This window comes from Echinops telfairi, unplaced genomic scaffold (assembly GCF_000313985.2).
Source record: "Echinops telfairi isolate 266 unplaced genomic scaffold, ASM31398v2 ScPeMD7_7468;HRSCAF=8506_0, whole genome shotgun sequence".
Taxonomy (NCBI): domain Eukaryota; kingdom Metazoa; phylum Chordata; class Mammalia; order Afrosoricida; family Tenrecidae; genus Echinops; species Echinops telfairi.
Window position 1 is genome coordinate 46,156,661 of NW_022111369.1, and position 15,613 is coordinate 46,172,273.

Below are 15,613 nucleotides of genomic sequence, written 5' to 3' on the forward strand. Positions count from 1 at the left end.
AAATTAATTTTCAAATGGTAATTTAACCAAATTTCACTCTTTCTATTTTAATAATATCTAAGACAAACTTTACAAAGCAAGGCAGGTGTGTATAAATAAGATCTGACTGAACAATCCCTTTTCTTTGTTACAAGCTATCACATTCCTTCTTAAAATGTGTGAGACATTTCTTTGGAAGCTGTGGACATTATCTACACTCTGGAAGGTCTCCAGTGGCTAGCATGGTCGGAGGAGTGAGACATAACAGCTGGACACATTTGCTCAAATGGCTACTCTTAGGGGATCCAGCTTTTGGTTTCTTGGAATGAATTACAAGACTATGACACTCTAATCGGTGAGTGCATTGATTGAATGATTAATAGAAATTTGAGCTGAATTTGGAAGATAAGCTACCGACCAGGGCTGTGCTGAAGGTTTGGGCAGATATGTGGACTCACCCAGCTTAGCAGTACCAGAGGCAGACAGATTAAATGTCAACACTTCCAGCTAACCTTGGCAGATGTTAGCAACTTGATGTCCTACAGCCATGATGTAAGCCGGAAAGAATGGTGTTTTGCAATAGAGAGATTCCGGTAACCCATCCTATGTGTGTGGGTTGCAGGATATCAATATTGATATCACTCCACAAAGAATATGTAGCATTTGGTAGCTCAGAGAAGTTAGATGGCTTATCCAGGGTCTTTCTGCAGAGAATTATTTTCCTTATGTTTAACATCAAAAGTGTAAATTGTTTATGTAAGCTCTTATTTTCTAAGAAAAAAAATCAGATATAAGCAGAATAAATGGGAATCTCCTTGATGCCATCAAAATGGACAAATCAAAATTAAAGGACCAGATTTAAAAAAAAATCATTTTATTGTGGGCTCATACAGCTCTTAATCACAATCCATCCATCCATCCTGTGTGACAAGCACATTTGTACACTTGTTGCCATCATCATTTTCAAAACATTTTCTTCCTACTTGAGCCCTTGGTATCAGCTCCTTAGTTTTCCCCCCTCCCTCCCCTCCCCTCCCTTCCTCATAAACCTTTGATAATTTATAAATTGTTATTATTTTTTCATGTCTTACACTGACTGATGTCTCCCTTCACCCATGTTTCTGTTATCTGTCCTCCTAGGAGTGGGTTATATGTTGATCATTGTGATCGGTTCCCCCTTTCTCCATCCACCATCCCCATCATTATTTATCTGCTCCTGGTACTGCTTCTCTCATTGTTGGTCCTGAGGGGTTTATCTGTCCTGGATTCCCTGTGTTTCCAGCTCTTATCTGTATCCATGTACATGCTCTGGTCTAGCCAGATTTGTAAGGTAGAATTGGGATCATGATAGTCGGGGGTAGGAGCATTAAAGAACTAGAGGAAAGTTGTATGTTTCATTGGTACTATACTGCCCCACCCCCCACCCCCCGACTGGCTTGTCTTTTTCTTGTGATCCTTTTGTTAGGGGGTGAAAGGACCAGATTTGTATTGTGCTAGGAAATCCGAAATAGATGGAAAATTTCCAGCTTTTCCTTTTCAAACATTATAAAATATATCCATATATAAATATCATTCTAGAGAAGATGATACAAAAGCAAAATAACTGAAATTTCTTTTTTATATACTTACCTGCTCTAGGATGTATGGGGTTATAGTGTTTTTTCCAGCCTCTTTGATGCTCCAAAGTGCTAAATAGTTAAGCATCCATGAGTAGTCATGTCCTAAGAATGTCTGCTACAGTCCACAGTATACTGTATTTTAAAGAACTGAATAATAGACTCAGACAGGAGACAAAAGTTGGGAATGAAAGATAATGATGAACCCTTCAACTAGTACAATTTAAGCAAAAATACCATAAAGATGTCATTATTTATCTGTTAAATTATGAACCCTACCTAATGATCCTTCAATTAATAGCTGAAACTGTAGCTCTGATACAAAGTCTTTAATGATAAACACCACTCCCCACCTCCCCACATACACCACCACCACCACCACAAGGTCTTTGTAAAGTATAAGAAAACTTAGACAATACAAAGAATGCATTTATCATTTAAGTTCTGATTATACAGATACATTTTACTAGATATATTTCTAGCTTCCTAAAAATGCCAGAGATTCCTAATTGCAAAAAATTGCTGTAGAAGTTATCAGATCACAAAATTATTTTGTGAGACAAAACATAAACTGATGGCGGGCCATTAATCACAATCTCTGGTTCCACAGAATCTTACCTGGTGGATTTTATACTAGTAGGGCATGTTGTGCTATGGTTTAAATGAGAAAGAAGAGAGAGAGAGAGGCTCGCCTTTTTTGGTGGGTGGTGGAGTTACTTTTTCATTTGAGAATTGTCAGTCTTTTTCTGGTGGTGTTCGGATTTTAGTTATGCTGTGTTTACAATTTGTAAGTATTTCTAGGCTGCATTCTACCCTGTTAGGCTATTACTTCTGAGACCCTAGCATGCATTCCTCTTTCAGTTCGGCAGGGTAAAGTCTGTCCACTGCCTCCTTCTATTGCCTTAATTAAGTTTAGTTGCTTCCTCCTGGCATCTCCCCAGCTTTCTTACATCTTTTTTTAAATGCTCAGGAAGAGCCTAACTTTCTAGGTGTGGTCCCTGGAGTCACTGGGAGGAACCTTCACCTCCCCACTGTTTGGTGTGATGTAACCTTTGCACAGTGAGTGAGGACAGGCGGAAAGTGCTGATGTGTGATGATACATTTCCATTAAATTCCTTTGAAGAAAAGCAAGGCATCTGCATACCATCTATGCGAAGGAAAGCAGAATGTCAAGCTTTGATTCAGCCGTGAATGAAGAGTCATACTATTATACCTGAAAGACTCGTTACCAGATTCACAACGCAAAAAACGAGAACTTCGATCCTCTTTTAACCAGTCTCATGATCAAAATTGTTTTGCTTATCTACAGCACAGTGAAAAGAAGGTTCTTTGGTTTAGGTAGAATCCAAATAAAGGAAATAGCACACTATCATTCTTTGACTTCTCTTTTTAATTTTCTTTATAAACAAATTCTTAAATTATAATTTTACAAAGCAAATAGTAAAATAGGTGCCTAGAGTAATATGTAAAGGTGTATTTTCAGGTTAGAGGTGGAAGTAGGGGTGAGAATTAGTGTTTGAAAAGAATCTCATCTACAGGGTTTGGAATCTTTTCTATTCTCCCACTGCCAAATTAAAAAAAAACGTAAATCATGAAACCTAAGCTTAAGGAACTTAAGGGACCTACAAAGAACTACTTGAATTATGTGGCAGAAATAAATTATGTCCACTATATCTCCATTTTCTTTATATATATAGAAAGCCTAGCATCAAGTATTCATAAATGATAAAGAAAATTTCCACTTGGAATGTGACCTCGTGAAAAATTCTCATGTTCACTTTTTCTGTTTCTATTTCACCCAATCATGGAGTTTTATTCATTCAGAGAATTCTATTATTTTGGCTCAAATGGAGAGTCACAAGTTCATTCCACTGACGATAGCACATGCTGATGAACGAGCGCGCTGGGGTCCAAGGCGTCCAATCAGAACTGGTGTCCTCCATTCAGAAAAGTTTGTCTACTCTGAGCTCAGCAGTCAGATAGCTCTCATTGCTTTCAAATGTCTTTCGCTCACTGATGAAGGCTAAGCAGGGTCGTGGCAGGCAGAGTACGATCTGTGTTTACCACGGATCTTGGATTTTCGGCTCTTCTGCGCCGTTGGCTCCACTCTAGCTGCCTGAATACCGACTTCATCACACATTTTGACATCACACTCTTCTAGACACTGAAACGACAGCATGGATGGGACTGTTTCTTGAGTTTGAGTAGATTTAGAGAAGTCAAAGCCCACGGCTGTAAAGTTGGCTCTCACTCAAAGTGACCCGACAGGACAGGGGAAAGCTGCCTCACAGGCTTCCGAGACTACAGATCTTTACGGAAGCCGATGGCCACACCGTTCTTCCAGAGAGTGGCTGGTGGGTTTGATCCGCTGTCCTTTAGGCCCCTAGACTTAGAGAAGCCCCATCTAAATTGTCTAAACCCTTGTAGCAAGCACAGGAAGAAGCCAAACGACATTTCTTTGGCTTGCTCCAAGGTTGATCAACATTCCCATGAAAATGACATGTCATGGTCAGAAGCCTAAATTCAGTCTTCCCACAGGGAGAATAATAATCACACAACCACCACAAGCCTAGAGAAGGGCTGTGAACTTGACTTCTGTCACTGTAGCTTGTTCGATCGACTGCCATGGCACCCTAAGTAGCGCAAAGTGGAACGACCAACGCTGGATTTTTCCCCTCTCATTTCATTGTCATCCCAACTTCTTTGCCCCGCCCACGTCTAGGCAGCTTGGGAAGTTCTGTTATGTCATCTGAAGATTTCTGCTTTGGACCCACTGACTTTTACAAATGTTTTGATGAAATATTCTTCCAAGGGCCTCACAGCGATCTCCTTCTGGAACAGATGCTCTGAGGTGATTTCCACTTGGCTGACTTCAATTTTAGGCACCTGAAAGAGAGTATTGATTTCCATGTGGATTTGACTGTTGTTTGTATAGATTATGGTGGATTATATAAATGTGCTGGTGTAGCATTTACTTTTGGTACTCCACCAACACCCCCTTACCCTTCGGTAGACCCATCCCTCAGCACTTGTGAGTGTGCAAAGGCTTACAGTACCATACATCTCCACAGCATTCCCCTGACCAGTGAGTCTCTTGCCAGTAGCTTCCAGGATTGCAAGGTCCTCAGGTCCCTGAGTAGCACAAATAGTTGAGCACTTGACTTCTAACCAAAAGGTTGGTGGTTCAAATCTCCGCTGAGGCCTTTTAAAGGAAGGCCCAGGAGATTTGCTTCCAAAAGGCCACACCTTGACCAACCTATGGAACACAGTTATACTCTGCAACCCATGGGGTCAGTCAACTGGAATTGTCATGATGGGGCACTGGTTTGGTTTTTGGTTTTGGCCCTCAACCCTATCAAGGGATCCTATGGCCAATGACTGATCGATATGGGGTGCTAACACTAAGACCTCTTGCCTCATTGGGATAAGCTTGTGATGCCATTCACGGTCTAGATCTTCTAGTGGAATCAGCTACAGCTACCTCTTTGCTTCATTTCTTTCTCATCTCTTTTCTTACATCCTAACAAGTTTCACCCTACAGCCTACCATTTATTGATCACTTGTATCTCAGGCTGTGCTTCCAAGGAATCTGACCTCAGCCAGCTAGCTTATTAGTATTAAAAGGTTTTATTTCTTATTTTATTTTACTTATTTCTTGGTGCCATAGACTCCAAAATGGGTAGCATATATTTGATTCTTTTAGAGATTTAATTGTTAAGCCAAACAATTTCCTATAGGCAATCTTGGTCATTTAAAAAATGACAAGCTAGTTAACAGAGTTATTGTTAGTAACAAGTCATTTCTGTCTCCTAGTGATCCTATGTACAATGGAATGAAACGCTGTCTGGTCCTGCACTTATTGATCTTCTTCAAATAATCGCTGCAGCCTCTGCATCAATCCATGGCATAGAGTGCCTTCTTTGTGGCTGACCCTCTAGTCCACCAAGCATAATAGGCTCCATCAGGGACTGATGACATGTCCAAAATACATGACACAAAGTCTCACTATTCTCTCTTCTAAGAAGTCTTTTGGCTGCATTTCCTTCAAGATAGTTCTGTTCATTTGTCTGACAGTCCATTCTGTGTTAATTCAAATGCATCAATTAGCTTCAGTTTTCTTTATGCATTGTCCAACTTTTATACACCTATGTGGCAACTGGGAACACCTGACAGTGTCAGGTGTGCCTTAGCCCTCCAAGTAACAGCTTTGCTTTTTGACATTTTACAGTGTTCTTTTCCAGCAGATTTGTCCAATGTAATACGTTGTTTGATTCCTTAAATGCTGCTACCATAGGCATTGATTGTGGATCCAAATAAAATGAACTATTTGACAATGTCAGTATTTTCTCTGCTCATCATAATGTCATTTATTGGCCCAATTGTGAGAATTTTTGCTTTCATTAGTTTGCCGTGCAATATGTACTGAAGACTTTAGTTTTCTTTCGTTGTCAGGAAGTGCTTCAAGTCCTATTCACTTTCAGCAAACATCTTTATCACTCAGAGTTAACGAGTCCTTCTACAATCTCGATGCCACGTTCTTCTTCATGTATACCCATTTCCTCAAGTGTTTGCTCAGCATAGAGATTAAATCCATATGGGGAAAGGATATTTCCCTGCTGTACACCTTCATGACTTTAAACCACGCAATATACCCTCGTTCTGTTCTAATGGCTGTCTCGTGGTCTATGCACGGGTTCCACATGAGCACAACCATTTTGGAATTACAATTATCCACAGTATTACCCATTTGGTTAGGGACCATGCTGTCTAATACCTTCGCATAGCCAAGAAAACACAGGAAAACCTCTGTTTTGCTCTGCTTTCAGCCAAAACTTTTCAGCAATGATATCCCTGCTTCATGACTTCTTGTGAATCCAGCTGAAATTTTTGACAGTCCCCTGTGGTTGTACTGCAGCAACCATTTTGAAGTTGTCTTCAGTAAAATTTTACTGAACCAAAATTAATTGTTGAGTTATAGTCACCCAATAGCAGAGTAGAGCTTCCCCGTTGGATTTCTGAGACTTTAAATATTTACCAGATCAGAGCCAGCCTCATCTTTCTCCCTCCCAGTGAGTGGTGGGTTTGAATCACTGACCTGGTAGTTAGCAGTTCATTGCATACTCCACTACACCAGCAGGGTTCATGTTAATTGGGTATAATTGAATGGCCATTTTTCTACAATTCCTGCATCCTGTTGGATCCGCATTTCTTTGAAATCAGCAAATACAAGAATCTGTGGATTTTTTCTAGTTAGTCTTCTTAATTCCATGGCATAGAGAAATGACCACTCAAGCTCTGTATCCATTTGTTGAAACATTTCAACTTATATTTCATCAATTCCAGGAGTCTATTCCCCACCCCCCATGCTTTCAGTGCAGCCTGGATTTCCTCCCTCAATGCCATCTATTCTTTATCACATGCTACCTCGATCAGTGGCTGAACACTAACCAATTCTTTTTAATACAGTGACTGTGTATTTGTTGTATTGTTTTTTATGCTTCCTGCATAATTTAATATTTTACCCGTAGAATCCTTCAATATTACAACTCAAGGTTGATTTTTTTCTTCCTTTCTTTCAGCTTGAGAGAATGCTGTCTTTAATTCAGGTCTTCCATTTCCAGGTTTTTGTATTTTTTAATTTAATATTTCATTTTATCTTCTTCATTTCTTCCTTTCACTTTAGCTACTCTATGTTCAAGAGTAAGTTTCAAAATCTTTTCTGACAGCAGTTTTGGTCTTTTCTTTCTTTCCTGTCTTTTTAATAACTTTTTTCTTTCTTAATACAGTGAATAAAGAATAGTAGGGGAAATGAATTTGTTCTTTCTCGTTAATTTACATATCGTTTTTTCTTGACTTTTCCCTAGTTACATGGGTTAAGGAAGAATACCACTGTAGAAAAGACAAAAGTAAGTAGTAATCTGTAAGTGAGTTACATCTGTTAGTAGATCAAGTTTATCTTTTTTAGGTTTTAACAGGAAAAAAGTATCTCCTGAAGATACTTCGATTGTTGTCTGGAAAAGAAAGTGGCTCATGCTTTTCACACATTCTTATTCACTTAATACTTATATCTTGAGTTGTTCATTCAACAAATCTTTGCTGTGCCTTGTTGTTGTTGTTGTTGTTATTGCTGTGTGCTGTCCAGTTAACACTGACTCACAGGAAACCTATATGACAGAGTGGCACATTCTCAGAGAGTTTCCCTCGGTAGCAATTTTTATGGGAGCAGAACCCCAGGTCTTTTCTTCCTGCAGAACTTCTGATGGGTTCAAACATCCAACCTTTTGTTTAGCAATGAGCTTAGGTACTGAGTATATGATTAAGAGTAAGGCAACGGTAGTCCCTTTCCCATGGGCATACTGTCCTTTTCAGCAATAGCTTTGATGTAGGCAGAGATGAGGATGAAGGGAATTTGCAAAGTGAGTGTATCTGAGTGCAACTGAAGGCATATTTTTACCAGTTCTCTGAGTTTGAGAGAAAAGGCATCAAAACAAAACAAATATGCAAGCTTTATATCATATTTTCAATAAAAATCTACACATGCCAATGCCTGACTCATTGTAAAAACTTAGTAAATGTTTGTTAAATAAATGAGTGCTATATAAACTTCATATCTTATATTTTTCATACCTTTTTCTTGTGTAGCAATACAACATAGCAAGAAAACTACTTAATAGTAATCCAACACCAATTCCAACTGCAATATATTTTTCATAAGAGTCCACCATGTATGACGTTAAAGTCAGGTGTTCACACCTTTCTCCAGTATAGCCGGTAAAACACCTTGAAATAAAGGGAAGAAAATGAGGCATAATTTTAAAATCCATGACAGTGGAAGTACACTAAAATGCCCAGGTTCAAAGAATGAAAACCATTTTGCTTACAAAAGTAAACAATTTGAGTAAGACAGCCAAATACCAAATGAAAGTCAATCTGTAAGGGGAATTGGGTAGCTATTGTTTTATACTAAATATTTCATTGAGCCCTCATAGTAACATGTCTTTGATCAATAGATGGGAAAGGTCGTATGGGTGCATGAAAATGGTCTAGGAAATCCTTAGCATCCTCTTTCATAGGAGGGTCTGAGCGAACTGAAAAGTTGGTGAATTGAATTCACTCTGAGGCACTCAGACCGAGGGTCTGGTTTCTGATTCTGAAAATCGGTCACTGGGAACCCTACACAGTTCTCCTGTGCTGCTCCTATGGTCAGGATGAGTTGGAATCAACTCAAAAGCAGCTGGTTAATTTTTCTATAGAACTTTAAATTCCCCCAAGTGTTTTGCCACAATCCATTTTATTCCATTCTACAAACACTCCTGTGAAAACTTTAGATCCAAGGCAGGACATTGAGACATAGGAGAGTGTGGGGCCAATAGCACCAAAGCAAGACGGAAGTGCTAATCCCTTGGGGAATTTGAACCCTGGGAGTGTCATAGCAAGATGAATATATTATGATTTTACTGTTGGGACAAAAAACTAATACACAAACAAACACAACACTCACTCCTGTCTCTTAAGGTGAATTTGTCTTGATATTTTAAATGTTCAATATGACAAGGGGTGTCCCTGAGTGTGTTGTTTAAATAAGAATTCTGATTCAGTAATCATGGGGTGGAGCTCTGCTAAGCCCCCAGGTTTCACAGATGTGGGAACCACACCAAAAACCATATCAAGTTCAGTGCCATTCAATCGATGCCAACTCATAGTGACCCTATAATACAGGATAAAACTGTCTCTGTGAGTTTCAGAGACTGTAACTCTTCATAGGAGGAGAAAGCCCGGTCTTTCTTCTAAGGAACAGCTGGTGGTTTTGAACTGCTGAGCTTGCAAATTGCAGCCCAGCATGTAACCACTACTCCACCAAGAGACATAAACTCACTTTCTCCTATCTTTATAACCCAAACAATTCTTTAGAGTTACCTGCAGATAGCTTTCTCCAGCTCATGGTGGAATGCACAAACGCCATTGATGCAGTAACTCTTGTGGTCTTCTAGGCAAAAGGGTGACAACTTCAAGGCTATAGGTCCTTCTGTATGGTCAGCTAGAAAGGAGAGCCAGTTGTCACAGAGAAAGTGGTCACGTTACATGATCAATTCCTTTTAAAAATAAATCCTTTTATTGGGGCTGTTACAGATCTTATAAAAATCCACACATAAATTGTATCAAGCACATTTGTACAATGTTGACAGGGTGAATTCTTAACATTCATGTAAAGATAACTTCTTTTTTAAGAATTTCCTTTGGAGGCTCTCTCTTTGAACTACTGTTCCCCTTGACATGTTTTAATCACAGGGATGGAAGTCATATCATCCAGACATATCATTAACCAAGTAGAGGGTGGAGGTGGATCGATGACTGCTTCATTTTTCAGAAGCTACATAATAAGGTATAGAAATACAAGTTTGCCAAAAGGTGGCAGCATTGATTCTAGTCTCCACAGGCCATTGTTAGCAATACTTTCCAAATGTTCCCAGAGAAATCTTTCCACTCACCCCCCCATTTTACCCTTGAGAATTCAGAATTTAGGAAATTTTAGATTTACATTTGTGAGATAAATAACCTAATTTCTCTTTCATTCTCAGTGAAGGGAAGGATGATAATGTCTTCCTTCTTTTCCACTGCTCCAAGCTGCAAACCAAACCCGCTGCCACAGAGCTGCTTCTGTCCCATAGGACCCTAGGGAGGGATTCCGAGGCTGTAAATCCTCACAGGAGCTTCAAGCCTTTCTGTCTACCAAAGGGTCGTTGGTGGGTTCAAACTGCTGATCTTATAGTTAGCACTAAGCCATCCATGGCTCTTCAAATGGAATGCTTTCCTTAAAATGACTTCAGAAGAATTATTATGGTCTGGGCAGGAGATCAGAAGCAACATATGGTTCAAGCATGACAGTTAAAGTTATTTTAAGACCCTAATAAATTTTGTTTCTAAATTGATAGATAATGGGAAGACAAAGCAAAACAAAACAGTGGATGACACATTTCCTAAGTGAATCTTTTGAAAATTAAAATGTGCTTATGAAATGAGGAAATTGCCTCATTTACTTAAATATTACTACCCTTCATAGTCCGACACATAATATTTGGCTTGATCTTTTTGATATGTCCAACTTTACATCAGGGGCATGATACGGTCTGCTCGCATGAGATTCATAACTATCTAACAAACAGGTCTTGGCAGGTAACACGCTTTCTAAGTTCACCTGTAAGAGTTCAAACCGGTTTGAAAATATGCTGATGCTCTCAACAGCAGCCAAGTGTCATTGTAATAATAATTATAAAATAGAAAAGAAAACATATCATCAGCAGCAACAACAAAAATTGGGTTACAGGTGGTTAGGAAATATTGTATGTGTTTTTTAAAAAAAAGCCTTTTCCTTCCCTGTTCCCCAAAGAAACACAAACATACACACACCAGAATTAAGTATCTCCAATGATGATGAAAAGTGAATGAATGCTTCATTCTGTGTCTATAATTTCTTTGGTTAGAAACAGGCAGTCCCAGACCACACTATGATGTGACTCATCAAGAAGCTCAACAGGCAGGTCTGCGCCTCTGGGAACCAAGCAGGGATCAAGTGTGGACCCTTCCACATCAGGACAATAACTGAGGATGGATGTTGTTTTCCCCATGGTCTACTTTCCTTCTGCTTAAAAAGGCAATTATTTGATGACTCTTTACCTATCATTCCCATTGAACAGCATCCTCTGAAAAGAGTTGACTATATGATGTGAACTTATATATTTAAATTTTGATAAGATTGCTCTTTTTGAACTCTAGAATTCACACAAAGGAAAAAAAAATCAAGCCACGTGAGTGACAAACGTGCAAACAATATACCTTCTGTTGTGTTCACTGTTTCATTACTTTGCTGGACGGTGACTGGTGGGGTTACAGGGATGATTGCCTCTTCAGTAAATGCTGCCATCGCTGTCATCACACAAGGAGAGAAGTCACTGCTAGCACACAAGCCTCCTTTAATGCACAAGCCACAGGTCCAAGGGTGCTCTTTTTCTATATGTTCCATTTCCTGCACTATTTTTTAACTCACTAACATTGGAAAATGGACTAGGGCAATCTGTTGCTTCTCATTTATAAAAAGTCTGTTGACATCTAAAAGAACTACAGATTTACATTTTTTTTAAAAAAGAAGAAACACACAAGTTTTAACAGAAATTGAACCCACTTACATATAATTCAATCACCAGGACACTCTCCTGGTCTGGTTAAATGTATCAACTGCTCTTCACGTGCAGAAGGAAAATATTTCAGAGAGCTCAAAGAGATGGCAAACGCTCTCAGAAGAACATACATTGCATAAGAAACTGAGTGAGTGCAGAGATCCCTGCTCTGATCTTTGTCGTGAAGACAAATCTTAGAAGACAACTTCCCTCTGATTCAGAGACAACAAATCCTATTCTCGTTGTACACTGACTCAAAGGTAACAAAACAAGAAAAAGGCAATTACCTACCATTGAATAAAAGGCAGACAGATAGGGCAACTCCGAGAGCCATTTCCTGCAGTTGCTTAACAGTGTCTGTCTCTTATCCTTCTAGACTGACGGGTGGCAGGTTTTATTGCCCTAGCCGAGTCTTTCTTGCATTTATATTTCATGAAGCGTCATCTGGCAATTCTTACCAATCAAAAAAATATGTACATCTGGCAGTGGCAGTGAAGAGCCTCCAGGCGCTCACACACTTGTTTAGGATACCTGTGTTATCTAGCAATGTGATCAAGTTTTCTTTTGAAACACTCGTTTCCTGTTACCTGTGGGCATAATCATGTCTGTAAAAGAATTTAAAATAACAGAAAGAACCAGGAAAGGCCCCATTAATGTGACCAAAACTATACCAGCCCCAAAGATATCTAGGTAGGCTTCCAGCAAAAAAATTTTGATATTTGTAGAGAATAGTTTAACTTGGTAATTAAGGAATATCACCTGAAATTGGACTCAGTTATACTAACTCATTCCACATTATGAGGTCCATTGCAAATTAAGTTTGTTATTCAGTTGCTGTAAAAAACAATAGACTTGTATTAAAAACAAAGAAGCTGTAGATTTCATTTCTCTTTGTGCTAATCTTATTATTATATATTATGTAAATATAATTAATTTAATAGCATTTATTTTATGTCATGCCATTCATCTTTTATTTGCAGGGCATAGTATATGCTATCAAGTTCAGGAAACAATAATGTTTAAATGGTACCAAGTAATTAGAAAGAACCTGTAAAAGGGAAAACTAAATATGTATGTGCATATATGTGTATGTGTATATATAGGGGTACCCCCCCAAAACAGAAGAATGCTCTGCTGGGTGGAGCTTTTGTAGTATGCATTTTTCCCACTAGGCAAGCATCCGCCACTCACTGAGTTAGTGCACCAAGTGGCATCGCCTGGGAAGGTTTTCTCTGATCACAGTGAATTTTTTCATAAAAGCAGTTTTACTCAAACCTTGTGCTTTGTGATGGCCGATTTAAGAGAACAGAGCATGGCTGTGAAATTTTTCCTGCTTGGGAAAAATGCTGCTGAAATTGTTGTGATGTTGAACACAGCTTAACAAGACAATGCTGTGGGAAAAAGTCAAGTGTAAGAGTGGTTTTCTCATTTCAAAAAAGGTGAAATGTCAGTTGATGACATACCTCCTTATGGACATCATCCACTTTCAAACAGATGAAAAGATCAACCCAGAGTGCAGCAGGTCAGACTGTTGATCAAGCTTTCTATTTAGAGGCTCTGAATAGGCTGTGTAACAGTGTGCGAGAAAAAAAAGAAAAAGAGACCTAATTTCTGGCAGTCAGGGGCCTGGCTTTGTCAACACAACAATGCACCTGCTCACACAACCCTATCAGTGCACCACTTTGGGCAAAAAACAGCATGCCTCTCTTGCCCCATGCACCTTATTCAGCTGACCTTGCTCCATGCAACTTCTTTTTGTTTTCATGAATGAAGAGGGACATGAAAGGACAGCGATTTGACAAAGCAGAAGAGGTGAAGAAAAAAACAAGGGAGGTGCCGTCAGTTATCCAAACAGATGAGTTTGAAAAATGTTTCCAAGAATGGGATCCCAGTTTTTACAAATGTATTAATTATAATGGAGAGTAGTTTGAAGGTGATAAGGCTGTTCTGTAAAAACTTAAAATACACAGTTTTGAAAAAAAATCCATTTTTTTGGTACCTCCATATATATATGGTCTATGATTAATCCATATATATTTCATATACACATATATGTGTGAAGGAATAGCATTAAAACTATCCCTTAAGATAACATTTAGGCTTGGTACATCTAGTGTTCAGAACTTTTAAAAGTAGCTCAACATTCAAATAATTTTTCTCAAAGTTAATCAAGTTATAATTATTAAAGTGTCATTTTAGAGATCAAAACATGTAATTATTGCTCTTACTTTTTGCTTCTATTAAATTTGTTTGCCACAAAATTTCATAAATAATTAAAAATGTGTCTTCTGAAGTGTCATGCCTTTCTATCGGGAATCTCAATTGCTCATCTTTCCTCCACCTTGAAAACATGTTCAAGATAGGTTATCCTTTGCATCATGTCCACCCAGCAAATTAGATTTACCGGAAAGGATCCCTTTCACTATTCTTGTCTGAATTTGGCTTTAGAAATCACACAAGAATGAGCTTGTTTAACTCATTATAACTTGGGCAATGTTCTACCACAAGAGTCATCACTTTAAAGGTAAAAAAATGCATAGTACTTTAAGTGTGTCTACATTCTGTATTTCTACTGGTAAGTGTGGTTAATTTTTAACCTTAAGGCAGTTTCTGGATTATATTTTTCTCAGGTTAATGATATTTAAACTATTAATCTAATAACCCACTTTAGCACTGTTGGTGAAAATTTACAAATATTTCAACTACAAGAACTAAACAAGCCATCATACTTCCTTTTCCAACTTCTGATGGGAGATGCTAGGACTTGCACTTAATATTTTTTCTAAGGCTGGATGGAAGTGGTAGTATGATAATCATCTTTGTAATAACTATTAACTGATCCTTGGATAGTGCTTTGCATTTTACAAAGGATTTTTATGCATGTTGTCTCCATTCAATAATCTTAGCCCAAACAAATCCAATGTCTAACATAAAAAATGCTCAATAAATTTATCTTGAGCAGAGAAATAAAAAGTTACCATGCCTTCATATCATTCTCATATGGAAAGTAAGGTGGAGGGGGAGGGGCAGGTGGCAATGAAGGAAGTGACGTGTCAAAGGAAAACACCCCAAAAACGAGCCTTGCACCCTAACATCTAGATCCCAAAGCATATGCTCTTGTCATTCCTCTGGTAGGAGTAGGTATTCTGATCTCCGAAGAGGTCTCTTAGTTATCTCCAAAAATTATGTTTGCAATATGGCCTTTATCGGAAAAAGCTAAATATCAAATGAAATCTAGATTTGACACACATCTAGACTGAGAAAAATAGAGAACCATTGTTAACCAGGTGTTTCTTCTCTACATACCACATGGCATTTGTCATCATAAATATCACACTTAGGTTTGGGATGCAAAAGACAGATCATTTGTTCATATATTGTTGTTAGGTGCCAGATAGCTGGCTCCAGCTGTTAGAAGTCCTATGGAAAATGCAATGAAAAACTCTCTGGTCCTGTGCCAGCCCCCAAGGTTTTGTGATGTTTGAGCCCACTCTTACAACCAGTGTGTCAATCCATCTTGGCAAGGGTCTTCCTCTTTCTAGCTGCCCTTCCACCCCAGCAAGCATTTTGTCCTTTTCCAGGGGCTGGTCTCTGCTGACACATGTCCAAAGCCTCATTACCCGTGCTTCCAAGGAGCAGTCTGGCTGCACTTCTTCCATGATTTAGTCATCTAAGGTATATGTTAATGGGGTGGGGGGCAGTTTCTGGATAAGATTATTAAAATCAATAATAGAGAAGATTTGATTGAAGCTGCAGTCATGAAGGAAATTCCCACTATTACTTCTGAATTATTAGAAACTGTCAGTTCTTACCCTCCCCCAAAAAAAACACCCAATACCCCCC

The 15,613-nt window shown here is 38.7% G+C and overlaps 1 protein-coding gene across 1 annotated transcript; it reads right to left on the reverse strand.

Annotated features, from left to right (window-relative positions):
- Positions 1 to 4,411: 4,411 nt before the first annotated feature.
- Positions 4,412 to 12,104, reverse strand: EPGN (epithelial mitogen). Its single transcript, XM_045284358.1, has 5 exons — positions 12,062 to 12,104; positions 11,430 to 11,519; positions 9,513 to 9,633; positions 8,223 to 8,375; positions 4,412 to 4,481 (listed from the first exon to the last, which is right to left on the reverse strand). Exons 1-5 carry the CDS (start codon positions 12,102 to 12,104, stop codon positions 4,412 to 4,414), a joined length of 477 nt encoding a protein of 158 aa, XP_045140293.1.
- Positions 12,105 to 15,613: the final 3,509 nt, after the last annotated feature.